We start from the raw sequence: 26,691 nt of genomic DNA on the forward strand, positions 1-26,691 counted from the left end.
CTCAAGTTCACTTGCAGAAAGCCTGGTGAACATGTATACTTTCTTGTTCTTGATGCTGGGAGCTGACTATATAGACAAATGAGAATAAAAATCAGGTGTACCTAGTTTTTTCTTTCTTGAGGTGATTCAATAGAATGGGTTCTTGTTCTCAGCTTGTGCTTATTATGATTGAAACACATCTGACTATGAATGCCATCATGGATTTACAGAGCGCTTGCTTGCAGCTGCAACAAATGAATGTACAATGCATATTTCAGATAAGGAGCAAACAAACTCTTTCCTAATATTGTGCGTATGCCCTAGCTATATATTCTAGTTACCTTTTCGTTTAACTTCTCGCTTCATCATCAAAGCATGTATTTATATTTATTTAATGGCAAGTATGTAAGGATGCCACAGGAGACTGAAATTTGGATCCTTTTTGTCTGTTTGGCACAAGTCACTTGCCTATGGAGCAAGCATAACATGGTAATATACAGTTTCTACTTGCATGCCAAAATAATAGACGGGAGGAATACACTAGGGCATAAAGGGTCCTTTATTGTCTGCACTCATTTTTTTCTTAGTCTTCTGTTCAAACTGTCTGAAAGGTTATCAGAATTACAATTCTCAGCAAGAATTTCTTCTAAGAGCTAAAACTTTAAATTGTAGTCTGTGAATGCATCTCCAGGTGATTTGTCCCTTGGTAAAGGATTATCCTGAGCTACATGTCAGTTTAATTGCGGGGCCTCTTTGCAACTTGATTCCTTTAGAACTCCTAGAAACTTCAAATCAGTGTAAAGCATACAGTAATAATGTATTATTTTAAGTCAGCACGCTGGGCTTTGATCATAAAATCATAGATGGCCATCTGTTCCGGAAGCTTCCAAGTTTTTGGTTAACTTTAAATGGTAGTTCAAGAATTATAACTCACTCGTTCCGAAAGCTTAGAATAATGTCCCCTTGTGCATGGAACTAATTTCATTTTGCATCACAGTTCCCTTCTTTAATGGAAAGCAGTGAGAACGATAGCTATGTGGCAGTCAGCGAGGTATGCAGGAGCTCCTGGAGTTTTACAGGACTAGTTTGATGAAATGAGATCTCACAACGCAATCTTGTGTAACTTTGTTCCTCTTCTACATGCACAAAAGCCTTCATTTTTAGTAGACAACTGTGAATTTATTGGTATTAATTGTCTTTCATTAAAATTGTCTTTCAGGGTTTTTAGCTCTGCTAGAGGCTAACTTCATCAGTTATCCATGTCTGATGTGTCTTCATGCGGAAAGCTGATGGCTTTCATGGATTGCACTTAGGGCATTCAGGGGAGAAAATTTCCTGGCAAAAGAAGTTCATAGATTGGTGATCATTTGCAATGAGAAGTGCCTTTATCTTCAATATTTTTGATGGGAATTGTATCTGCACATCAGTCAATATTTTTGGAAAATGATGGAGCTTCTTTCTTGGCATTAGAAGTCTGTTGCTGCTATAATTTGCTGAAGAAAACTAACTGATGATGGAATGAATTTTGCTTTGGACACATTCAGTTTAATCTTTCAAAATCCCATAATCTTTTGGTGGCAAATGTAAATGATAGCTTAAATTATGAGTGTTCTAAAGACTAGAATTACATAGAATTCAGGAAGGCAGCTGACCATAGCAGTTCATCTGGGCATAGGAGTTTGTAACATTCCTCTTAAGTTTTATAAGGTATTATGTAAGAGTCACTTGTGAGATAAGAATCCCTTATTCTACAAAATTTCTTGTTTCTGCAGCATGTTTTAGTGATTTGGAATGCTACTTACCATCCTCAGATTTCAAGCCTGCTGTTTGTATGTATCCATGTGCAGGATGTTTTTACCACTAATTACTGCTGTTGTTTTCCTACTTTCCTAACTGAAAAAATACACACAGACTCAATATGCTTTTCCTCTGAAAAGGTAAATAATATTAATATTATTCCTTCCAGTGAGTTCCTACTTAAAACATCTTCCAGCTGCAGTCAAGATCAGCAGGGAAGAAAACTGTGAGCCTAGTAGATGTCTGATGTAAGCTATTTATAGCTCCGCTGAACCTATGCTGAAGTGATAGAGCTCCATAGTGCACAATGTCTTTATCTTCAATGGACCTGTAAAAGCTTGTACTAGCTGAAGGTCCTAACCTTTCTTTCAGGATAAAAGTAAGCAAATGCATATTTTGTACTGGATTCTGGAATCACCTCTGCAGCGTGAGCACAAGTATCTTATCATATATGTAGGCTTGAATCTTGATGTGTTTGGAAATACTCTGACAAATCCTGATAGCTTATAATTGTCCCTTGAACAAGTGTAGTTCTGCAGAATCATTTAGTTTGTGTAGTGACAGTCATGTTTTTCTGAATCTCTTCTAGTAACACTTTTTTTTTTTTTTTTATTGAGGATACTTAGTTGCTCCTGGCTTTTACACAGAATTACATGCTGCCCCAGATTCACTTCTACTTCTCAAAATGCAAGTTAGTCTGTACACTTATTTAACAAAAGCAGCCTTCAGGCTTCTACATCACAGACTTGTGTTTCCTCAGGGGCTGGTAAACTAGATAAATATAAGGAGAGGGCAACATAAGTACACAGGAAGCAATGAAGAACAGGAATGAAGAAATTTTATGTGAGCTCAGAGTTCCATGGTTCATACTGTTTTTTTTTTTTTTTTTTTACAAATTTGTCAGCTTATTTGAGTCTTCAAAAAAGAAAATATCTTGCATGTATTTGAGCATGTGAGCGAAAAAGCACTGTATGTGTATATACAAAAGCTTAAAATGTTAAAACAGTACTTGAACAAAAATGCTTCTGGTCTTAAATTATCTGGAAGAAAAGAACTATTATATAGGTGAAGTAGTGGTATAGAGGGCATATCATTAGAATTACAAACAAGAATACTTTTTTAGAATGAAAGTGGAAAAATGGAACACAGGAGTAGTAATATTGCTAATTGTTAATGATTATAAAAGAGGTAAATGCCTTCAGTTGGTAAATATCTGATTGTATTTTATATAAATGCTAGCATAAGAAAAGAAACATCAGTGAACTAAGAAATAGGGAAAATGGAATAAAATCCAAAATCCCTTTCCCTTTTCTACTAGGTATGAGCTGATAGAGAGAGGTGCCTTCACAGCCAAAGATGTCGGACTGGTGCCCACTGTGTATACCCAGAACCAGCAACTTCAGGCTGAGAACATGCGTTTGAGGAAAGATCTGGACAACTATAAACTTGCTGCTAAGTATGTTACTTGGTTTTAATGAAACTTTGCTATACAGTGGTAAAAGGCCAGATAAAATAAATCTTAAAAAATAAATTTCTGTTCATTATGCTGGCTGCACATATTTTTGCTTCTAGGTGACATTTATAATTAGTTTATTTTTTTTTTTCTGAGCTCTGTTAGAAACCTAAATCTTAATTTCAATTATTTGCCTTTACTGGGCTATAGAACATAATTTGCAAGATCCAGTAATCACAACAAATTACTACAAATAATTATGACAGTATAATATGTAGAAGTAGAAAATAAATGATTATATGCATTTTTTATTAAAATACAGTACTATAAGTTATAGCTGCCATGAAGTATCAGCATAGGGAAAAAAATATACATTTTTATTTAAAATGCAAAAATCAGTCACTTCAGTCTGAGAGTTAAATGGTATGTCAGTGTAAATGACCATCATTGATTACATCTGCGTACGTTGCAGTACCTGATTTTATAAATACAGTCATCAGAGAGTTAAAATATTTACCCTATGTAATGGAGATGTAGTAATTAACAACACATACTGAAGAATTGGTAGATCTATACATGATGATTGAATTAACCCTGAGAGCTAATAATGCACTTACTTTGATTTTTGCAAGTGCATAATTTTAAAATACGGGACTGTAACTCCATCTTTATTTTTCCTCAAGATTGCTCAAGCTACTCATTTTCACTTAGCTTGTTCCTCTACATGAAAAATAGCTACTCAGATTTTAAATAATCATTGCTGATCATAACTATCATCAAATGATTTTCCAATGATAATCACTTATAACATTTCAAATAAATAAACTAATTGGGCATAGTCTATAAGCTATGTAAACAGATTTAATAATCACAAACTCAAATATTGCAGTCATGTAGACCCTTGCACTGGCGCATGGGCTACATAGAATGCCCTAATTTTCATCTCCAGTTTCTTTGGACATTGGATTTGTGTGTTGAATGTCTCCCGTTAGAATGGGACAGCAAGAAGTTGTAATGTCCTATAAAAGAAGGCAAGACAAAATCTGGCCCATAAGAAACTTACTATTTTCAGTAGTAATTTTAACAGAGTTTCCTTCCTTTTCTCACCTTTTTTCTTTTTTTTTCCTCCTGTATGGAGCAGAGCATGCCATAACAAGATAGTGGGGTCTGATAGTGACATGATATGAGTTGACGTGGGCTTATGTTATTTCTTCATGATTGTTTAAGAACATAAAGCTCAAAATCTTTTCACCATGGTCCTGAGTTGTTTTCTGTCCCCATTATGATTTCTATACGCCCATCCTACAGGGCACCATAAAACTTTTTGTAGCAGATGCCTAGTTCAGACTAAAAGACAATGATAATGTGCAACGGGAAGAAGGCAGGAGAGAGAAAAGACATAGCCTGTAGGAACCGAGCATATTGGCAATCTGTTAAATAAAATTCCCAACAGTCACTGAAGTGAACTGTGCTTAAAAAATAACTAAAAATCCATGAACTGAAACTCAGCTCTGCTTCTTCATGTTGTAGTGTTTCATGAAACACAAAACAACAGAGACCTGGTCATGTTGCCTTTCTGACATTCCAGAGATCACAGTGACATACAGAGGAGTTTGACAGGTCACAGATTAGAAGCGGACAAATTATTTATCTTGGCATTTACTGTTAAATACTGCACTTACTCTGCATGTACCGTATTAAAATGGAAGTTAAACTATAGGAACTCCTCCTTTCTGTGATGGTAGCGAGAACTTTATTTTCCTAGTCTTTCTGCTGCTATCATGACTGAATATGTGTAGTTGTGAAACAGTCTGTGATAATGGTTGCTACGTTATTTTTCAACCTCTTATTTCAAATAATTTTCCAAGTTTGCATTGTTATTAATGTTATTAAGTTGTGCGCTTTGTGACATTAATTTCAGATATTTATTTTGAGTATTTTATGAATAAAAACAGTACTATTTATGGAATGAAGAGTGAAACAGAGCAATGCTGCTGTGCATACCATGAATTAGTGTTCCTTTGTCCTTTAGATAAAACCTGATTGTAAAAAACATGATTGTAACAACCTGTGCTAAGTCCTTCAATTGATGTGGCTCTTATTTTTTTGTTGTTGTTGTTTATCCATTCAATAACTGAAGTCAGTACCCGTGCTATAATAAAGCAAATATTCCAGCGGGAGCCAAAATTACCTGGAGGACAACTTGGGCTTTCAAGTTTGTGAGAGAACTCACTGACTTACACTCAAACCAGAATGCCTAAGAGCACTGAAGCAATACTGATTTGACTGGTTAGAAAATAATGATTCCTGATCAAAGAGAGACCTAGATTTTGCTATGTGGATCAGTCAGAAAGCTTCCATGGTGTGAATGCAGTGCTGTGAAGTGTATTTGAAGATAGCTTTTAATTACGTTTGGTATTTTTGAGCTTGCTACTCTTGACAACCTTCAGCTGAAAAGAGATGTTGTTTGGGGGTTAAGTGATATGGGGACCCGGGCTAAATGACTGTAAGCAAACTACCTTCTACTTTAATGTAGTTAACAATTGGCGAAGAGTTAGTGTCTAGTAGGGATATGTAATTGTATTTTGGGTATTTCAATGTAGCGTTTACATGATGGCATGGCAAGCAGATGAGCAAATAGACTAAATTTCAGTCTGTTGGTTACATTTCACTGTGGCTTTTAATCGTTTAAAGAGAAAATCATCAGCCTCAGTTCCTGTATACAATGAATATATATTTTTAATAGGCTGTCCAAGATCCAGAGCTGTCTTGATATATATAAAAAAAAAAATCACTGGAATACATACATTAAAAGAAATATATCAGCATAATTCTTCTATTCCAAAGCTAGTGCTAGTTACTGCCTTAAATAGACTTTAGATGCACTGCTAATTTTTATTTAAACTTTAAAAACAAATATTATATCCTGATGGGAATTGGTTTGCTGTGTGACAGTAGATAAAATATACCTTAAGTGTGCTCTATTTCACGTTATTTTATCTTGAAGGCTACAGTCGAGCTCTGATTATTTGATAAGGGGGTTATCTGTTGTGGTAGTTCTCTGGTAGCATAGATACTTTCCCAATATACAAGAAAAATTTGAAAACATTATCTCTGAATATTGTTGACTCTTACAGTAGACTAGTTGAGTTTAATTCATATTAAATATTATTAATGTATGTTTTCTAAAGTTGTCTTTATATTCATTATAATGTTGTAGGCTACAACTTGCAGCATCCTGAGGAATTGAATCCAACTTGAGTTCAGTCAGATCAGGGCATAAAACATGCTTGGTTTTATCAAGCCCTGCCCTTTTCTGCTGTTGATGTCAAACTACTTGCTTGAGAAAAGTTTAACTGGAGAGATGTTGACTACAGTCTGACAAGTATTTTAACCAAAATAATGGGATATTAACTTGGCTGTGGCTGTAGCAACATCTTTTACTCGAAGACAAACCAACTGCTTAGCTTGAAAGGGTTGGGTTTTGTATTCAAGGTCTTACAGCAAGTCAGATTTTATATGAGTGGTGTTATGATGGAGATGTTTCACAGACCTATTCTGAAATCATTGATTCATTTACCTCTCTTTTTTTTTTTTTTTTTTTGCTGTTCACATGAGCTTGAGCAGAACCATTAATCTGTACTTTGCATCTCAAAGCCAATATCCCAAGTTATTCTGTTTCACAACTTCTGATATTACTGCGCACATATACACAAAGCTATGTATGTGCCTATGGCTCCCTGGAGTTTTTTCCCAGTGGTTCCTGCAGGGGCAGCCCTGCCCCTTTTCATTTCCCTGCCAGATTTTTCTTAGCTTTGCTGTGCAGTGTCATTAGATTCTCTGTGCTCTACAGCTCTAACTGCACCTGCTATGACCAGCAATTCACATATAAATGTGCGCATGCGAATATGATAGTGCGTGTAGGTAGTAAATAAAGCAAATATGTGCATATATAGTAAATATGTATTATTTGTACTATTAAATATAATGCAAGTTATATGTAAGAGGTACAGGTCCTCTTCCTGGACCTGTGATTTTTGCATATTACACTGTCATAATGGCTTTCCTAACTATTCAACTCCTGTTGAAGAGGAAGAGAGCTTTATTTTTGCGAAGAACAAATATCTAATTACTGTGCAAGGTAACTTCAGTCTTCCTTTGTGATTAAACAATGCATCTACTAATTTTCCCTGCCAAACCCACTTCAGTAAAGGCAAGGAGAATCTCTAAATACTAAATATATTTAGGTTATTTTCTATTATGTTTATGGAGTAGCAAATCTGGATGTCATGTGGTTATATGTAGAATGTACTTAGGAAAAAACAGGTGATCAGTAAGTTTGCAGTTAGTTTTGAATTTGATATTTTCCTTTCTGCTATCATGTGTGGAAGATAACACCTGGGGACAGGCTGCATGCTATTGAACAGAACCTAGAACTTTATTAGTGTGTTTTTTTCCAGAAGCTCTGTAAAAACGTGAATTTGCAAGGCAATGGTACAGTTAACCCTCTGCATGTGTCCTTCTAAAATGCTGTTATGATGTGCTCCAGATCTGATGTAGATACTAGAAAGTCTAGTATCTCCAAAGTCCAGTAGCTATAAAGAAGAGTATTGTTTCCAAATCACCTGCACCTTGAATATGTGCCTCCACAAGACCCCTTGTGCCTAAAGTAAGGTTGATTTCAACTCTGGGATGTATAATGCCAGAATCCCCATGGATTTTGTATAAAGGAGCAGAAGAAAGGCAATGGTGAAAGTCTACACTGTACATCGGTGAGCAGCAAAAAGACCTCAAAAGCATGTTCTTCACCATAGGGTGTAGTAGCAGAAGTCTATCATTTGGATACGGCAGGCATTTGTATATCTGAAAATGTATTCTGTGTCTATTCAGCATGGAACAGGAGGAGGCTAATACCTTTCTCATGCATTTTCTGTTTACGTGTAGCAAAGCAAAAGAGGCTTTCTTAAAAATGCAGAAAGAACGTGATTTCCATCGAATGCATCATAAGCGAGTGGTCCAGGAGAAAAACAGGCTTATCTGTGACATTAAAAGGTAAAAAGCAAAACAGACAGCCAAGTTATTGCCTGGAAATAAGGTAACATGATCGAACTTGAAGTGTTAAAGTAAAGCTAGCTGCTTTTACTTAGCATCTTGGTAAACTAATTCCATCAGACCATTCTTCTATGTACTGTACACTTCCATGCCTATTAATTTGTAGTGAACTTCTGTATGTTTTCCATGGTGTGATGTGGTATTAATAATTATATAGCATTTCTAATAGTTAAAGATATCAACGACATGTTCTCTCACCTGGATCTTTTGCTGTGAATATGTAGTGATTTTAGGTCCTTCGTCCTTTATAATGGTAACCGGTATCCCACTGAGTTCAGAACCTTTGCAATTGTGATTCCTGTAGCTGGTATTTTCTATTTTTTTTACACCTTGAACTTGCTATGTGGAATTTACTATAATGCTTTGGTTGCAAATAAGCTCAAGCTAGGCCACTGGTACAGAGGTAAAATAATTACTTCGTAACGTTTAATTCCATAATTCTGTTATTTCCTGTTAACTGTATAAGATTAGGTTTTAGTAGTTTTGTGAGGTTGTTGAGGAACTGTTTGTCCTCTTCTCGCTCACAGGCTGAAGGCACATTATGCATCCTATGAACCAGTGCTGAAGCAGCTGACTGAAAAATACCAGACTACATTGAGACAGAAAATGTTAACTAGTTTGGAGAGAGACAGAGCAGTTGAGCAGGTAAATTATGGTGAACACCTCTTGCAAAGCTGCATGGAATGCTTCTGGTATATATTGGATAAATGAACAGGATATTTCTGGTAAATCAACTCACTTACATGATAGCTTGAAGCAGGATAGTGAGTGTCATGTTATTTGGTGAAATATTAATAATGAAAATCTGTGAATCTTAGTGCCATAAGGTAGTAGTTCTCAGTCGTTGCTGACTCTTGAAGGGCAGCACTGAGCAAATAATGTGCAGAAGCTGGGATGCTTTGCCTCAACATATTGGGGAAAGGTGTGTTACCGCACAGTTTCGTAAGCTTCCATCTATGCCTTTAGAAATGTCTAAGTTTACTACTATTTCTTTTTTCCTAATTATAACCAGGTGTTCAGTTACCTTTAAGTAATTTACCTCAAATAGTAGGTACCAGATGCATTTTTCTGTCTTGTGAGAAGAATAATGGAGTAATAATTTGCAATATTTGTGATGTATAGGTTGGTATACGTGACATTCCAGTCTTTTAGCAGAAGATACTATAAGCAGAGATAGGATGGATGAAGAACAGAGAACTATCTTTCCTGTGTTTAGCCAATAGGTTGTTTACTTAAAATGAAACTCTGAAAATGCAATGTGTTGTTTTTCAGCAGTAGCGTCATCTGTACGTGGGTGACATGAAAGGAATTCAGCATGTTCATGTTCTCTTCTAATAGTCCTCATCTCTCACTTCCTCCTGCTCTTTGCCTCCAGTTTTGCTCAGGTCACCTGAGGGCTTACTTTAAAATGACTGAGGATTACATATATTATATACTTATTACATAATATATACATTATATACATATATACATTATATACTTATGTAATAAGTGCATTAAATAAAAGAAAAATGCCTTAAAAACAAAGGCTACCGTCTCTATACAATTATGCTGAATAAGGAGTACAAAACATAAAACAGTTCCAAAGGAACTGAGATGAAATCTCAGGAACCTATCCACTAAGTCTCCAGAATACCTATCCAGTGATGAATTGGATGAAGAATTCTGGAGTGATGGCTTTGTTGTAACTTAACAAGTTTTGTGTCATTTTTCTTTATGATAAAGCTGCATGTCATATTGTGCCATTAAGTTAAAGATCAGTGGTAGCAGTAAAAGCTGATGTTGTAGTGTGATCTCAAGTACTTTGTATGTCTGTATTGTTTTAATGGAGTTATAAAAGTATTTGAGGAAATTCTGGGTGGCCTGTATTTTATCATGTTGTTTCACTAGACATTTCCAAAATCTAGAATTAGGATTAATGTTTATAACACGAAGATCATCAGAAAAGGAAAAAAAAAACAAACAAAACATAATTTATTGAAATATGCAGATATAGATGCTGTGTCTTGTGAACAGACAGTCCAAAAGCAAAGTTTTGGTATCACCTTTTTTTTTTTTTCCTTCTTCTTTTTTACATTAGGTTACAGGTTTACAAGCTACATTACGTAACTTAGAGTCTGGATATGCAGTTCAGAGTCCTGTGAGAAAAGGTAAAACATCCCCATCAATGAACTCAGACTGGTTATGGGCTTTGTGTTGTAATACATTAAAAAAAAAAAGGGGGGGGGGCATATCAGTAAATCAAAAATACTTGTACTATGAATGTTTTATCAGCTGTCCTGGTGACAGCAATTGTATCTTTTGAATATTTATTCTAAAGTGTATCCATTGAGGACAGTGAAACTGCTCATGACAATAAGAATGAGCAACTGTGGAAGGACTTCATCCTAGAAATCTGTTTTGTCTGTTTTTTGTTATTTTTTCCACTACCTCTTTTTCATGAGCGGGTTTTTTCAGCTCACTGTGAGAAGGTATACATGGCAGTCTGGGAACAACTGGAAAATACTAGCAATATGAAATCCAGCCTCTTATTTTAGCATGTCTCGCTTTTACAGAAGGTTAGTAGTAATGCAGACTGATATCATATCTGCTGAGATAATATCTTTATCTGTATGGTATGGTACTGCTTGCCTGATGTTTTGAATAAATGCATAATTGTTACATTTTCCTAACTCCATTAAAAAAAAAAACAACACCAAAACTAGCACTTAATCGTGCTCTTGTTTCCTAGTTAAGTGAAATCTATGCTATCACATTCTTTGTCAGCATCTCTTTCAACTAATAATTTTGAAACTTCCAATTTCAATTAAGTTTGACAGAGGGAGGTAAGTCTTCAAGTAGGTTTCAAACAGATTAGTGAAAATAGATGAGATCATAAAAAAAAAAAAAAAGAGGGGGGAACAGTGAGCTCTACTCTCTCACAACAAAATATTCACATGGGAATGGGGGTTCTTGAATCTACCTTCGTCATGAGCAGAACTTTATATTTGATATTAGAGAACTCCAAATTTTTTAGCCACGTAGGTGACCAGGTATTACATGTCATGCACCATGCCCAGCCTGGCATTTCTTGCAATTAAGACTTCCAGGAGTCCCTTGAAACACATCCAACAACTGTTCTCTTCAGTTCAAGAACGTACCACCTTTCATTTCTATAAGGACCTGGAAGGGTTCTGAACTCCTGCCTGGTATAAACTAAGCTACAATTTTAATTTTGTATGGAAGCAAATAGCTACTAAAATAAAAAGCTCTTTAAATATGGAGTTCAGATGTGTTAAAACAATGGTCTCTTCACAGTATCTGTCTGTTTTGGATTCTGATTGTTTTTTTTTTTTTTTTTTTTTTTTTTTTGAATTAATACCGTACTCTTCAGCAAAGCACAATTCAGGCCCCCCAAGTATCTTTCTGTGGCTGTATGTATCGTATGTGCTCTGCCTTAGTCTTTACATTTTGTTACAACTGAAGGTGTACACCTTTGCCCTGCTGAAGAGCACTGAACTCATCTTCATCCCACTTCAGACGGTGAGGGGAATGGGCTTTTGAATTTCTTTCTTAGGAGATGGGAATACAGCATTCAACTTTCCATTATATTATGGCTTGAGGATAGGTAGTGGGGTTCTTCCCTCATGCCAGTGCTTTATATTGTAGATGCCCCATCTGTATTTTTCAAACTACACATACTTTGATTTGTTATTTGAGTGATTCTTAAAACTGCTCTCTGGCTGTTCACAGTGCTTGTTTATTCTCCAAAACTCTTGAGAGCACTTTTATAGTACCAAAAAGTGACAAGCAGGGGAGCACTTTATAAATTAAAAATAAAATAAAATAAATAGTCTCCAGCAGAAATTATTAAGCTCATCAGCCACCCATGTGCTTGTATAAGCCTTAGTTTGCTTAATACGCTGCATATCACAAATTAACTGATATTTCAGTTCATTTCTTTGTCTGCTAATACTACATAATTCTTATTGCACTCTGTTGGTCATCTACGTGTGTCTCAGTGGGTGATAGTTTTATTCAGATGCTTTTTGTTGCATCTTGAATTCTTACTCATAAGAAGGTATAATTGAGACCTTGAGAAGCAAGCAGTGCGTAGGTGGAGAAACTTTTGCTGCATTTTTCTCTAAACTTAAGTTTTAGTTTGGAAGGAACAAGTACTGTTGGAATCACAAGTCTCTGCTGTAAGGAGACCTATGGCTGTATTTTTTCAGTTGCCATCTCTTCAGGACCGACTTCTGTGCATTCCTACATCTTGGTTAGAAGACAGTGAACATTCAGATTGGCAACTTATTTGGCTAGGTGAGATGCCTTTCCTGGCCAGCTGCCTGCTTTTGCTGCAGAGCAGGGAGTTATGAGGATGGCTGTTTGCCTGGCCATGGGAGATTCTGTCATTGCACCTGATGCTGCTTCTCTCCCACACCCGGACTTGACCAGATGACACCTGGAACAATGGCTTTGGCTGAAGGGCATCAAGAATGGCTTGTAACTGGTTTCAGGATTGCTCAAGAGTTAGAGGTTTGGAACAGTAGCAATGTCGTCCAGCATATCCAATCCATCGTGGGTTTTCGTGTTTTCAGGGTGAGCCATCTAGAGAACGTATTTAAGAATCAAAGGATGCTTCATAGTATTCACAAAGTTTTCATTATAACTTCCTATCTGGCAGCAAGGTAGAAAAAAAGTGACACTATTTAATGTTTAGGACCACTATTCTGGACTTACTAAGGCATTGGATGTAGCAGCCATCAGTGTGATGTTTTTCAAATAATTGAATAGGATAGCATCCAGAATAGAGCATGTAATTTAATGTTATTTATTTGATAGGGCGTTTTTTTTTTTTTTTTTTTGCTGTACCATTGCCAGTCAGACCATCATTTAGCTTTTTGCAGAGAGTGCTCATACCCAAATCCTTCAAGAGGAAGTTTTCTTCAGGTGTTCTTAAAATAATTGCAGGTGTAAGTTTTTGTTTCCTATTCAGTTGCCATGTTTAGAGTTGATAGGAAGGACACTTAACAGTAGGAGAGGAACTAGTTCACAGTTAGGATTAGGACTTGGCTATTTGATAGATTCTTCTCTCTGCTATGCTTACTCAGAAGTCAGTTCCGGGTGACAAGTTGCTATAACTTGATCTTACTCAGTTCATATTATTAGTAAAATCATCAGATGTTTTGTGCAAGAAGAGTAGTGAAAACGTTTTCTTATGTTTTATTTTTTTTAAAATCTGATCCTACCTGAATTGGTAGCAAGATCATATATAGAGGAATCTAAATATCAAAAAAATTCACTTTTTTTTTTTTTTTTAGATATATATTAACAGAGCACTTGCACACTTACTTAGGGATCAGGACCTAATTTTAAGTGGTGCTATGAAAAAAAGATCACTTTTGCCTAAAGGAATTAAGCAATCTAGATTGTTGCTTACTTATAAACCGAACTGAATGCTATTATAACAAGTGGTTTTAAAAACGTGTTATAAAACTGTTACTTGCTCAGTACATTTATTGTATTTTCTGAAAACAACAGCTGCGAATTTATTACCCAATTATACACAAAAGTTGAACTCAATGAGTTTCTTTACTCATGGTTGAATTAACCCATTGCTAGGGCTGTTTGTTGTGCTTTTTCTTTGCTTTATCTGATGTAAGTGCTCTTAGAAGGTCATGTAAGAAGTAATTTAAAAGGCACCAGTTAAGTACTTAAACTTGGTTGTCCCACTTATAGCTACAGTGCGATCAGAATAGAAAAATCTCTAAACACATGCTGTTGCCATCTTAGTGCAAGCCCAATCTTTGGTGTTTCTTTGGTGTTTCTTGGTGTTCTTTGGTGTTTTGCCATTTTTCAGTGGTTATTGGCTTTTTAAGCCCTTCAGCTATCATAACTGTGCTGCTTTATGTGTATTTCAAAGGCACCAGCAAACCAAGTACCCTGTGACTAACATGCTAATTGGAGGGTAGCAGTTACTGAGTGAGGAGAAAGTGTTTGCATGTGAAACTATTTTGCAGTATACAGCTCCTCAGAAAAAGTTACTTAGGGTATCTGTAGCTTTAACCATGAAGCAGTGAGAATATGGATATTTAGTTAGAGCCAACACAGCTCTTTTTATCAGTTAGTGTTTCGCAGTTGGGGTATACAGGAAGGCTTTGTGCTTGTTTGATCCATGATTTTGTTTTGTGCTTGTTTGATCCAAGATCCAATCCTCAAGAGCAGAGAGGGTTTTTTCTTTTTTTCCCCCTATAGTAAGTTGAAGTTTGAATTTCTGTGGTCAAGGTTAACAAAAAAGGTTAGTAAAACTTTAATTTACAACAGCAAACATTTAGGAATGTGTAGTGTTAATTTCACTTATTTCTATCTGGATTTTAGCTCTGTAACTTTTTTCAATGTGAGTTTTTATTTATTTATATTTTTTTTTTTCAAAGAACTGGAGGGGTGGTAAGTGCCCAAATCCTGTTGGAATTAGTATTAATTTCTTTTCCCTCTTGATGTGCACACACATTTCAGACCGTTTTAACAAGGTACAGGGATTGCAAGGGACTGCTTTTGGATATATGGAAGTTGCCAATACTGAGTGTTGGAGAACAGTATACTTTTTGCCAGATCCTAGGAGATCCAGATGCACTGTGCAATAGTCTATATAGGCTATACCTTTGTTTGTATTCTGCTCAGCCGATTCTGACAATCTACAGCTATGATAACAGCTAAGGATTTTTGTGCTGTTCCCTATTGGTAAGTAATTCCTTGTTCAAAAGGTGCATTGGGAGAAAGGACAAGGAAACAAAAGGAAACTCAGGCTGTAGATTAGAGCAGTGCATTGGTGGAAATATTAGGATCCAGCAAGATGATCAATTGCATCCATTTTACTATGATTCTTCTGTACGGCAAGATCCAAAACCCTCTGTGGCATTTTGGGGGCAAAATCTAGGGTGCCATTAACTAACAGTTAACTAATGGCATAAATATGCTGAAACAGGTCACACCAAAGCAATCAGTGGAACAGAGTTATATGCAGTCTTAGAATACTTGATGTGCATGGCACAGTAACCTGGATGTCTTTATTTAAAGTAGAATTTCAGATAGAATTTCACGTCTAGATAATACCAAGTAAAGAAACGTTTTCCAGAAGATCGAGTAAGAAAAAAACGTATCCTGATTAATGATGGTTTTATTTTGTAGCAGGCCATGAATGTGCAAGGAAAAAAGGCTTAGAGGGGCCCACCCAGAAAGCTCTTCAGGAAGCCAGGCAGCAAAAAATGCTTGATGCTGAAAGGTCCTCATATGGTCCTGTTAAAGATTCTGAGAAGATAGGCAAGAGATATCCAAAGGTATGCAACATTGTTTCAGTTACATTTTAGTAAGCTGTGGTGAAGGGTGGTTGTCCAACATGACTGAGAGCAGTCTGTCCTGTCGTGACAGATAGATGTTTCATACCTGTAAATAGTACAGGTAAGTATTTTTTTAATGTGATGGCCTGGAAAAAAATATTCTCAATAGAAACTAATAGGAACTCTGATCAGCTGAAACTAGCAAACTACTTCTCAAGAGCCTGGTATAATCACCTTAGAGAAAGAGCACTTACTATACATGTTCGTTGTTCTGTTTCTTTTGTAACTTTGGAGAAATCCTGGCCTATTCCATAGCACGTGCCATCTTTTCAGGCATTCCAACCTGTTTTACTAGGGTTTAAAAGGTACAACATCTGGGAGACTAAAGGCAAAAAAATTGGTCATTTACCAACAGTTGATGAAAATTTCTCAACTTGAATGGAGCAAGGTGTATTGTTTCAGTTTGCAGTTTGCAGTCTGCGCTGCCTGCCTGCCTATTAGTACCTCAGTCCTCCTGAGGCACCTGCCAGTCAGTCCATTTCCACTTTGCCTGTTCATCATTCAGTGGTTAGAAACGTCCATCTTAGACTCTCACAGATATCTTTTCCTTTCATTTTGACTTGTAAATGGGTTTATATTTCTTCGTTTATGAAGTTCTGCTTTTGTTTGTATTTCTGTTGAAGTCATCAGGTTTTTTCTATAGCAAATTTTGGTGGAGTTAAATGTTACCCCACAATACATAAGCATTGCACAGGTAGTGTGCCTGTCTGGCTTCTCTTGTTCTTTGCAATTCCCGAGCGCTGTTAGTTGGCTGGTTCTGGCAAGCCTCTGTGCTTCTGCAGATACTACATTCCCAAATGAGTCCTACCAGAAGCCTTGATGTCTTTATTTAATAATGGATTAGAAGACTGGAGCAGGTCTAGAAATAAGACATCAGAAGATATGGGTATGTAAATGTACTAGATTTTGACTTGGCTAAGCAATAATTTAGAATTTTAGGTACGAGGTTAACAGATCTTTTCCAACAATAGAACCATACTCTTTTTTTTTTTTTTCTCCCCATTTCACATTTCCTGGGTGTATTGTTTCTACTTCCTTTCCTCCTAACAAAAGATACTTCTTTAGACTACTTCATCTGAATTATAGTATTTTACTGTATTATTTTGATTATTTTATTTAGAAATAAATGGCAGAGTCTGTAGAGGGCAAAAGGGTGAGTTAAAATTGTGTTTAAAACAAGGATACTTTGAGAACTCTGTCTTATAGTGCACGCTTATTCAACTACAGTTTTAATCTAAATTATTAATAGTGCACTTTCACCCAACAGTTGAGCTCTGAGTATTTGTTCCAGTAGAAAGCATTAGGTATAAAAGTGTCCTGCCTTCCTCAGAACATTTTATATGACATTTGGAATTCAATTTCTGTTTCACCTCATCTCCTTTGACCATATCAAAATATTATGTCCCTTCTTCCATCTGTTATGTGACTTACATTCTTTCATATAATAATTCATTTCAATGTGGCGATGTATTTATTAAAGAGTATGCTGTAATTGTTCTTATTTACAATAACAAAAATAATTCTTTGTGGTATAAGGGGAACTTGAAGTGTAGCCTTAATTTAAATATGTACGTCAACCTTACCTCCCCGATAAAATGTTAGAGTTATTTAAAGTTAACAGAAATTCCCAGAGTGAACTTATCCAAGAGTTTATCCGATTTTTGAAATGTGGGTATTTGGATTGTATCATGTTCAGTAAAAAGCAAATATATTGTCATGAAATTGTATCCTTGAGACAAAATTATAAACATTTGTATCGACTGTGCCAGTAATGATACAGCCACGGTGAATGAAAATAATTTAAGGTCTCTTCTGTGTCTTGTACCCAAGTAATGATCTAACAAATGCCTGTGCTTGCTTTTAAGCAAATGCAGATATGACTCATGGCTGAGCTAGTGCACTTACTCCAAGGACAGACCATGTATTGTGTTATTGTAATATCCTGTAATAGCTGACATGTAATTTAAAACCCAAGGTCCATTTGAGATGAAATGTATCCCTGAAACAGTGGAAAAAATATCTGGATTTTTTTTTAATGTTTTAGGTTTGATTTTGAAATCCATACTACAAGACTCAAATCATACAGTAACAGGCAATTAGGCTATATTGTTTATATATCTAGCCCTTGATAAGTCAGAATCGATAGCATAAATATTATTAGATTAAGAATTTGTGTAGAGTACTGCTTTAAACGTTTAAATTAAAATGCACTCACAGGTCATTAAAACTGTAGGGAACCTTTGATGTTGTGATTTTCATTATGCTGTTGAAATGTACTTTTACTATTTTTATATCATTGATTTCCCTCATGTTCCCCACATAGTAAATTCTGTTTAATTTCTGTTATTAACAGGACAATTGCAGCTTCTCTGTCAGGTATATTACATTTTCATGTATAATATATTACAACACCATTTAATTTTCTGAAGTTTTATTTGGTGTAAAACTTTATCAAAAGGTGGACATTTGTGATGACTGTGGAACAGATATTGAAATTATGGGGAATGACATAAAAGAATTACAGAAGTAAAATCCAGTAATTGTACATTTGTAACAGCTTTTGTAGCTAATAAGACTATGGGTCCAGATACATGTATGAAACCTAGGTTTCCTCTCAGTTTGATGGAAGAAAGTAAACAAAATACATATCTACTGTTTCTGTGCTGTCAAACAGAAGAGAAGCTAAAAGAAATCATTACTCGATCAGATTATTGAACTTAAATATAAATTAATATTTATGGCATAATTGGGAAAGAATTGGAAAGATGTGGTTCTAAAATTGTCAGGGAGGGTAATAAATGAAATAAGCAATCGTTCTGGGTTGGACATTCATTAGAGAGAAGAAAACTGACAGATAATACAGGCACACTTATTCCTGTAGTCCTTCACTGGTGTTGTAAAACTCAGGACAGATATCTAAGGAAGTTAATACCAAATACAGGGATAAAAGATCTTAGTCTGGTGTAGGGAAAAGAAAATGTCTATTTCAGATGAGAGAAAAAGCAAAAGCTAAGAAATGAAATACTGGTCATTATAGTTTAAATTCTCAAATAATTTGGGGATGGATAAATGAAAATGTAGTGAATAATTTAGTGAATGTTTGGATGAATCTAGGAAAAGATTTAGCAGTGAAAATGTATTTGCAAGGAAAAGATGTGGCAATTGAGTTTAAATTGCATCTGTAACAGGTAAGAGGTCTCATGGATGGAGGAGAAGCAGTGAATATTGTTAATTTATAGTTTATTGTTAATAGGTAAGAGCTTTTATGTTTTTAATGAAGCTTTGGGTACTGTTTCTTAGCTTTTGAAATCTGGCCTGATGGAAACTTTCCTAAATGAGCAGAAAACAGATCGGAAAAATACAGACATATTGAATAGGCTTCTGCAAGAATGTTTTCATTAATGACTTAGAAAATGGAACAGAAAAAATACTAGATTTGTGGACCGCTTTATTTTATTTGGGTTTGAAGGGGGTGGAACAGTAACGATAGCTGCAGATGGGAGTACAATTTAAAACTTGACCTATTGGAGAATTGATCTAAAGAAATAACATGGAATGCAAAAAGAGGTAGGAAACTCTACCTTTACAAAAAAGATGAACTACAAACATGGAACAAGAAGACAAATAGCATTCCTTTATAATAGGACATAGGGTTCGTTGTGTAAAACAAGGTTGCATAAGTCACTAATGCCATGATATTGCAAAATAGCTGAACGCAATGCTGCCATGTAAACCCAGACTGTTGTAAGGGGGATGTGGAATAACCCTCCTGCGCTGTTCAGCTGGCATGTAGCTTTGACTGCAGTATTGTGTTCAGTTTGAGCCCAGCTCTTCAGGAGAGAAGTGGAACATCTAGAGCAGAGCAACATGAACGACTAGAAGTCTGTGCAATCAAGTTGTCAAAGAAAAGGTGAAAGTGTATAGCTAACAGAAAAAAAACGAAGGGGAGACAGGATACATCTTCAAAAACTAAAAATTCTGGAAAAAAAAAAAAAGGAAACAATGGGTTACAACAAGAAGTAATAAAGTCGAAGTCCCATAAGAAAGGTTGAGGCTACATATTCAAGTGTATAAAAGTAAATCTACAGCAACACTAGAGTAGATTGCCTAGGGAGGTTGTCACTGGAATAGGACAGAGAGGTTTTTTTGGAGGAGTTACATATATGTAGTGAGCCTTTGGGAAAGGGGATGCATGGACTCCTCAGCAGAGGATCTGTTTAGGTACTGTCATTAGGTTTCCCAGAAAATTGTGCTTATGGGGAAAAAGATTCTGCCTTATGGTGGTGATTTCACCCAGCTGGGCAGCTGAACTCCATCGTGACCACACATGCACTCCCCCTCCTCAAGGGAGTAGGGGGAGAAAATATGATTGGAAAGGGCTCAAGGGTTGAGGTGAGAACAGGGAAATTGCACCCATGATGACAATTGGTGAGCAACAGCCTCAGTGTAGGGATATTTAATGTAATGTGCTGCTTGGACTGTGCATGGAGGATACCCTGTGGTCCCCTGGCTACAAGAACCTTGCCACATAAACCCAAAACACTTGCCCCGAAAGAGCAACTTTTAATGTTGTATAAAAGAACAGCAATATCAAATTAAGTTTCTACAGTGTCTGTTAGATTCAGTGGCAGAAAAAAAGGGGAAATACTCAAATTAGTGCCTGCAGATGGGAAAGTAGTCAGATGATCTGCCAGCCTGCGGACGTGTAATTGTGAACTGATGAGCATGACTAGCTCTAGGACAGCTTGAGCAGCTTCTTGTCAAGGGGCACCATCAGCAGATACACTGTGGGGGCTGGTAGTACTGCGGCGTGAGTGGGTATTAAACAGCAGAGCAGTCATCTTTAGGGTATGATGCCTCCCTGCTTATGGAGTTACTGTTCTGTGACCCAGATGTTAAGAATACGATCCATTTGATGTAAGCTAAAAAGGTTTTTTAGTTGATTTTGACGGAATCTAATTTAAAAGAATTAGGTCTTTTGCTATGTAATAGCTTTTTAAAGCTCCTACTATAAACTTAGAAATGCTTTTTATAAAAAAATACTTCATTTTAGGTGAAATATATGCTTTTGTTTTAATTTGGGTATGTTAGGCCATGCAATAGATGTTATGTTGCTGGCTTTAGTTTTAGGCTTTGCCTAAACATGTTCTAAATGTCACACCTACATGGGGAAAACTAAAAAAAAGAAAAGAAAAGCTCAGAATGTTATTTACAAAGAAAGATGGATCTAAAAAACAAGTCTAAAATAAAAATTTATAAAAGACAACATAGATATAATTTTCCATACATCATGGCAGCTTTGTTAAATCAAGACATTCAAAGCCATGGATTTGTAGAAATAATTACATTTGATACTTCAAACTATTGGCCCTTGATAAAATTATATTGCAGAGCGTCCAAGGGGATTCTTTTTGCTAAAAAACATTGCTTGTTTTGAGTCATTACGTGCTGCTAAGTAATGAAATAACAGGCCCCTGAGACTCAAAATGCATAGAGAAGAGTTTTGGAAAGTAAGATGCATTTGATCTAATTGTAGATACACTTTACATAGTCATATATTTCTGTAGCTGAGTGGAAATACTGTGACAGATTTTAGAATAATAGCCCACCTTCTGTGAGACTGTGAATCTCTTCTTTGCTATAACAGCAAAAAGTGCTGACAATAAAGCTGCTAATTTTTTTTATATGCAGATGTTTCAATTTCCTCGAAAAGGGACCTATTGAAATTGCCTTGAATTTAAAAAACAACCACATACACACAAAAACACACGCACACACACACACACACACACACAAGGCCTGTCAGATTCGTTGAGAGATTGAAAAATCAGTTAAATGTAACCAAGAATAGCTGTTGCTATCTTCCTCGGGACAGCCCTGTCAAAGCGGGAGGACTGGGAATTGTTGTGCATAGGTTTCCTTGTGCCGCAGGAGTTCCAGCAGTGCTCTGTCTCGTTTGCTTTGTGCTCTTCCAGCGGCTTTGACTCGGCACGATTTCAGAGAGGACTTGACAAGAGAACAAGAGCCCCATACAAAGCACGCAGCAGGTGACAGAGCTCTGCTTGTACAACTGTCAGTAACGTCAGCATGGTTAGGCCTGCGAGACTGTAATTGAGTAATTTGGTTAACTGTGGAATAATGCTTTGTTTTCCCTTTATTTAAAGTGTTGAGAGCTTAAAAATTCAGCAATTGTTTGGGAATTTTGGAGCGGACAAGGGGGGGATAGATTCAGGTGTGCTTACTCCTTCGTGAAGACGTGCACTGTGCTTGCAGCATGTTTTCTGAAACGTGCTCAGGTGAAATCCCACCAAAGAAGCTTCTGCCAGTACAACTTTTCTTTGTAACTGGGCAGTTATAATGCTTTTTCAAAGGTATAGCTTTTCTAAGGTGTCTACTCTTTAAAGGAAAGAGAAATTACTAAGTATTATTAGAATGCCTCTGCAACACATTTGGCAGTTCAGCTTCTGGGTGCATGGGTTAGGATGCAATTGCTATGAAGCTCGTTACACTTGAAAAATAGAGATTGTTTTTAAGAAGTGATTTTTTTCCTGTGCGAGGGAGAAAAAGTAAGTCTATTTCCAAATACAATTCTTCTCTCATTTGAGTTTTATTTTCCTGTAAAAATCATACAACACAAAAGGTGGGAAGAGCTATGTAATAATTTTGACAACCATATATACATAGTTATACTTTCTAATACAACAAAAACAGTTGTTTTTTTTTTGGTATTGGTAAAATTCATGTAATATGTTAATTACAATTAATTGGAATTGATATAAACTTGGAAGTCAAAATGTTCAGAATGGTGAATGTAGGGGAATAATCAGTGCTATTTTTAAAGAAGTAGTCTTCTAGAAGAACCATTAGCAGTATAAGTGTCAGTGGCTAACTTGCACTGGTGTTCCAGGGATATGGTTAAAAGGAGGGAGCAGTATGACGGAAGAAGCTACTGCATGACAGACTTAGGAAAAAAAAGAAGCAAACTTAATGGTGATTGAATGAGGCCAAAGTTAACAATACTAATTGTTTTCCATTTTTCTATTTTAATATAGTTCAGTGTAAATTATTCATCCATAAATCTGGAGGCCTTTCAAATTACAGAAATGTGATTGAAATATGAAATAAGCACTCAGACCTCTAAAATCTAGAAGGAAGGGCTCAGGTGCTCACTAAGTGTGGTATTTATTTTTTAAATTAACTATTCTGTGCTAAGTTATGGATTTTGGTGTTTCAGTCCTTTTCCAATATTTAAACAAAGTCTTTGCATATGTAAGCATCACTAAGGCAAATGAAATTCAACATTAGTGTTTAGTTTTCATGGTAACGAATCTTTCTACCGTGCTGTAAGTACTCCGGCAGGAACATGTGCTGCTCATCATGTGCAGGGCTGTTTGTCTTGTGTATTCAAACAATGCTTGACTTCTGGGAGTAGAAACTAGTCTTAATTGTTTTTGTTTGAATACTGTGGATATGAAAAGAAATAAGGCTGTATGCCAAACAGCTTATGAATTAATAATCAGACACTTTCCCGGAAAATTTTATTATTTTTGAGTGTCACAGTATTGTGAAGATGATATTAGTGTGTCACAGGACTTCACATAATTGGATTTCCAGTTCAAATTTAGGCCTGGAAGGTATGGTCAGGACTAAAGCAAGTTGCTGTGTAATCAAGGGTTGGCTGATATTATCTTTCCCTGTACCTGCAGTAAACCAAGTGAGGTCTCCGTCAGCAGGGAGGCTGAGGTCTGACAGAGCACTGAGCATTTATGGCCTCCTCAGGCTTCAGGAGGAACATCACTGGGATGGAGAAGCTCTTGTTGGCCTTCCTCTGTTTGAGAAAGGTCCTCTCAGGCTGCTGCCTTCCACCCCATTCATACTTTCTTTGTCCTTCATACTAGCCCGTGCTCTAGATGGCTGAACAAGTGTCAGGTAGTAACACTTCTGCAGGTAAGGGTTATATTTTCCCAAAGAAAGCTTCCTTGGTGAAGGATTCCTATTTATTTTCCAGTGGAATAGAAATCATTTATAGAGTGGTGTTTAGACAGGGAGGGTGGATCAATCTGCTGCAGCTAAAGGCAATCACTTGTGGAAAGCGCAGCTGCTAAGCAGCATATGTTCTACAACAGACAGCAATTTTGTTGTTAAGTGTGCTTTCATACTCTATTGCAAAGGTATTTGGTTTTACATAAGTGCAGTCTAATTTCTTAACGTGGAATTTTGCAAGTCTCTGAGAGCTTTGTCTTTGGGAAAAAGCACTGTGCAATTTTTTGTACTCAAGTAGCTTCACACCTCATCTCAAAGAATGTTTTTTTGTTTCCTGTCAGCGCTACTTTCCTCTCCCTAGCAGCTACCCTTCTCTTGCCTACTTCTGCTCCTTGTAAATGCTCTAGGTTCTTCCAACTAAGGTACCGAATTACGAAGTGTTTACAGAAGTTTGAAAGGCTGGTGTAGAATTCTGCTACTCAAAGTACAGGCCAGATCATGCTGAAATGATGGCAGTATCACCATATACTCATCTAGCAGACGCAGTTTACTTGTAACTCTTGTATAATTTGTGACGTTTTCCTGTATGTTCACAAAATTTTTATTTGGTGTATGTACAATTCAGATAACGTCAACTATTGTAGATCATCCAGAGCAGATCAGCCAATCACACAATTACTACACATCCAAAGAAGCTTTTATTACTGCAGGAATGTTTCACTCGTGCTAGAAAGCAAACAAGCATAGCAAACCTACAATGCATTCTGTGGCACCTGTAAAGAAATTGTTCTCTTGAAGTAATACAGCAAAAATTGAGACTGTCTGTCTTGATTTAAACGTCAAAAGCAATTTCCACACGTTTTCATAGGTTAAAAAGAACAAAAACAAGAAAAGGAAAAAATCACCAGCCTTTTTTAAAAAAGGCAGTCACGTGCACCAGTACTGTTTGTTCAAGTGAGAATTCCTCATGTATTTCATATTTCCACACTTTTGGTGTATACTGATACTATTATTTTTAAGTTTGGTTAGGATACTTGGTTCCTGTAGCTAGCGTAGTAACAATGCATACTATACCTGTGACATCTCAACTGCTTATATATGCATTTTTCATGCCCTTACCCTAAGAAAACGTCTGTAAAAGGATGTTCTTAATAGGGAAGATGTTAACAAGCTCCTTTCTTCACACTTCATGTAAAATGCGTTGCTGTTTTGTATGGTGTTCATGTGCAAGCTTGGAGACAGCAGATAAAATAATCAGAGCAGCACATCTCCATGTTAATGAGATAGGGGAAATACCCAAATTCTGTACTTAAGCATAGATCATAGGGTTGGTTAACATGAGAAATTATCCATTATTCCAAGTGTGAAAAAACAGTAATAAAGGTAGAAATGAAATAGGAGCTATTTTTACTTTTAAAGACTATCCTTAAAAAAAAAATCCTCATTTCAAGTGTATTTTACTTTAAATTTTTGCTATGCAGTCAGTTGTTAAATGAATGTCTTTGTCCAAACAAAACAGTAATTTGAAAGAGATGTTCTCCCAAATTCCAGGGTAGAGGCTCTGGCTGCTTTTTATTTTGCTGCTCCTGTTCTCTGTTGTTGACTAAACTTCCCCTGATCTGATCTTGCCTCTCTAGCTTCTCTTCTGTTTTGCTAACTGATCGCTTCACGGCCAGTTTTTGCCTGCCACCAAAGCTCTGAACCACACATGTGTAGACTTCCTTTGATCTCACAAATCCACCCAGGCTAAAATGGTTTTGAAAAGAACAGTGAAGAGAAGCTGAAAGGGCTCTGCTGGCACTATTGCTTATATATAGTGTTTTGTTTGTTTTTAAATGGAAGGCAGCCTATTATGTACTAATTAAGTATTTCAGAAAGTGTGTGAACACAAAAACAATGAGAGGGGAAGGAAGGCTGAGAGTATGTGGAATACATTTAAAGTTAATTGGATACATCCCGTGTTGTATGTGATAACTCCTGTGTTGTTCCCCAAAACGCAACCAAACTTTAAAGCACACGTGTATATTGTCAGCCTTGGTGCTAAGTTAACTTATTTTTGGTCTGAGAATTATAGCAAAGAGCTCTTTGCAATCTGTGTGTAGTTTATTTCCATTTTCATCAGGATACACACACAGTAAGCTTCTAGCCACCATCTGGTAATCTGCGTGAGTCGACAGCCTCAGTGCCAGTAAAAGTGGCTGTGCGAGCCAGAGCTGTGGTTAGGAGCTTAGTCAGAACACACCAACACCTGTGCAGGAGACCATTCTTAACCAGTTATATCAGCTACTCCACAAGGCCTTAGACTGTCTTAAATTTTATTGTTTGAAACAATCCTTTTCTGCTTCTTTGGAATAAAAAGTTTGATTTTTAATAATTTATGGATGTCAGGAAAGATTTTAAATGGGAGGCTTTGGAACTAGAAATATTGTTCCTTGTATTTCAAATCCTGTTTTTATTACTTTTAAACTTTCTGCTAATTGAATTCATTCATCATGAATTTCATGTCAGAAGAAAATTACTATGCTAAAAGTTATGAGAAGAAGCAAGCAAAGTGTAACCTTGTTTCTGTTCCAGTCAAAGGTATTTGAATATCCCTTTAGTATGTATCATTGGACTGTGCAGTTCAATATACTAATGATACAGCTGAGACTGATTTTTGTTGCTTAATGCTATCTTCTGGTGAGCCTGCATCCAGTTCTATTTTGGTTATTAGCTACATAAGTAGAACGTGTCCATCTTTTAGGAGTGAGATATTGATCTAGTTTATATCCGCTTAATGTGATTTAGAGGCACATCCAAACGAGTAGGCCGTTTACCAAAGGGTTGTCATGTTTTCTGTTTTTCTTAAAATATTTTTTGTTTTTCTTAAAATAGTGCCTCTGCACTTAGAAGCAGTTAGTATTTGAAGTTCTGCAAAGGTGTTGAGATGCCTGTTATTGAATCCAGTAGGAGTAGATGCCTAAATGCTTTTGAGTATTTAAGGGTTATATG

At 36.3% G+C, this 26,691-nt stretch overlaps 1 protein-coding gene across 5 annotated transcripts in view; it reads left to right on the top strand.

Moving 5' to 3' along the window:
* Positions 1 to 26,691, top strand: part of SPAG16 (sperm associated antigen 16) — a 398,567-nt gene that overhangs the window by 19,690 nt on the left and 352,186 nt on the right. For 3 of the 5 annotated variants that reach the window (XM_035331772.1, XM_035331773.1, XM_035331768.1), the window contains exons 5-9: positions 3,095 to 3,232; positions 8,174 to 8,281; positions 8,869 to 8,986; positions 10,422 to 10,491; positions 15,509 to 15,657. In XM_035331772.1, coding sequence (XP_035187663.1) covers positions 3,095 to 3,232; positions 8,174 to 8,281; positions 8,869 to 8,986; positions 10,422 to 10,491; positions 15,509 to 15,657 — 583 coding nt within the window. The remainder of the gene's footprint in view (positions 1 to 3,094; positions 3,233 to 8,173; positions 8,282 to 8,868; positions 8,987 to 10,421; positions 10,492 to 15,508; positions 15,658 to 26,691) is intronic. The other 2 variants (XM_035331769.1, XM_035331770.1) reach the window with 2 other exon arrangements.

This window comes from Oxyura jamaicensis, chromosome 7, assembly GCF_011077185.1.
Source record: "Oxyura jamaicensis isolate SHBP4307 breed ruddy duck chromosome 7, BPBGC_Ojam_1.0, whole genome shotgun sequence".
Lineage (NCBI taxonomy): Eukaryota > Metazoa > Chordata > Aves > Anseriformes > Anatidae > Oxyura > Oxyura jamaicensis.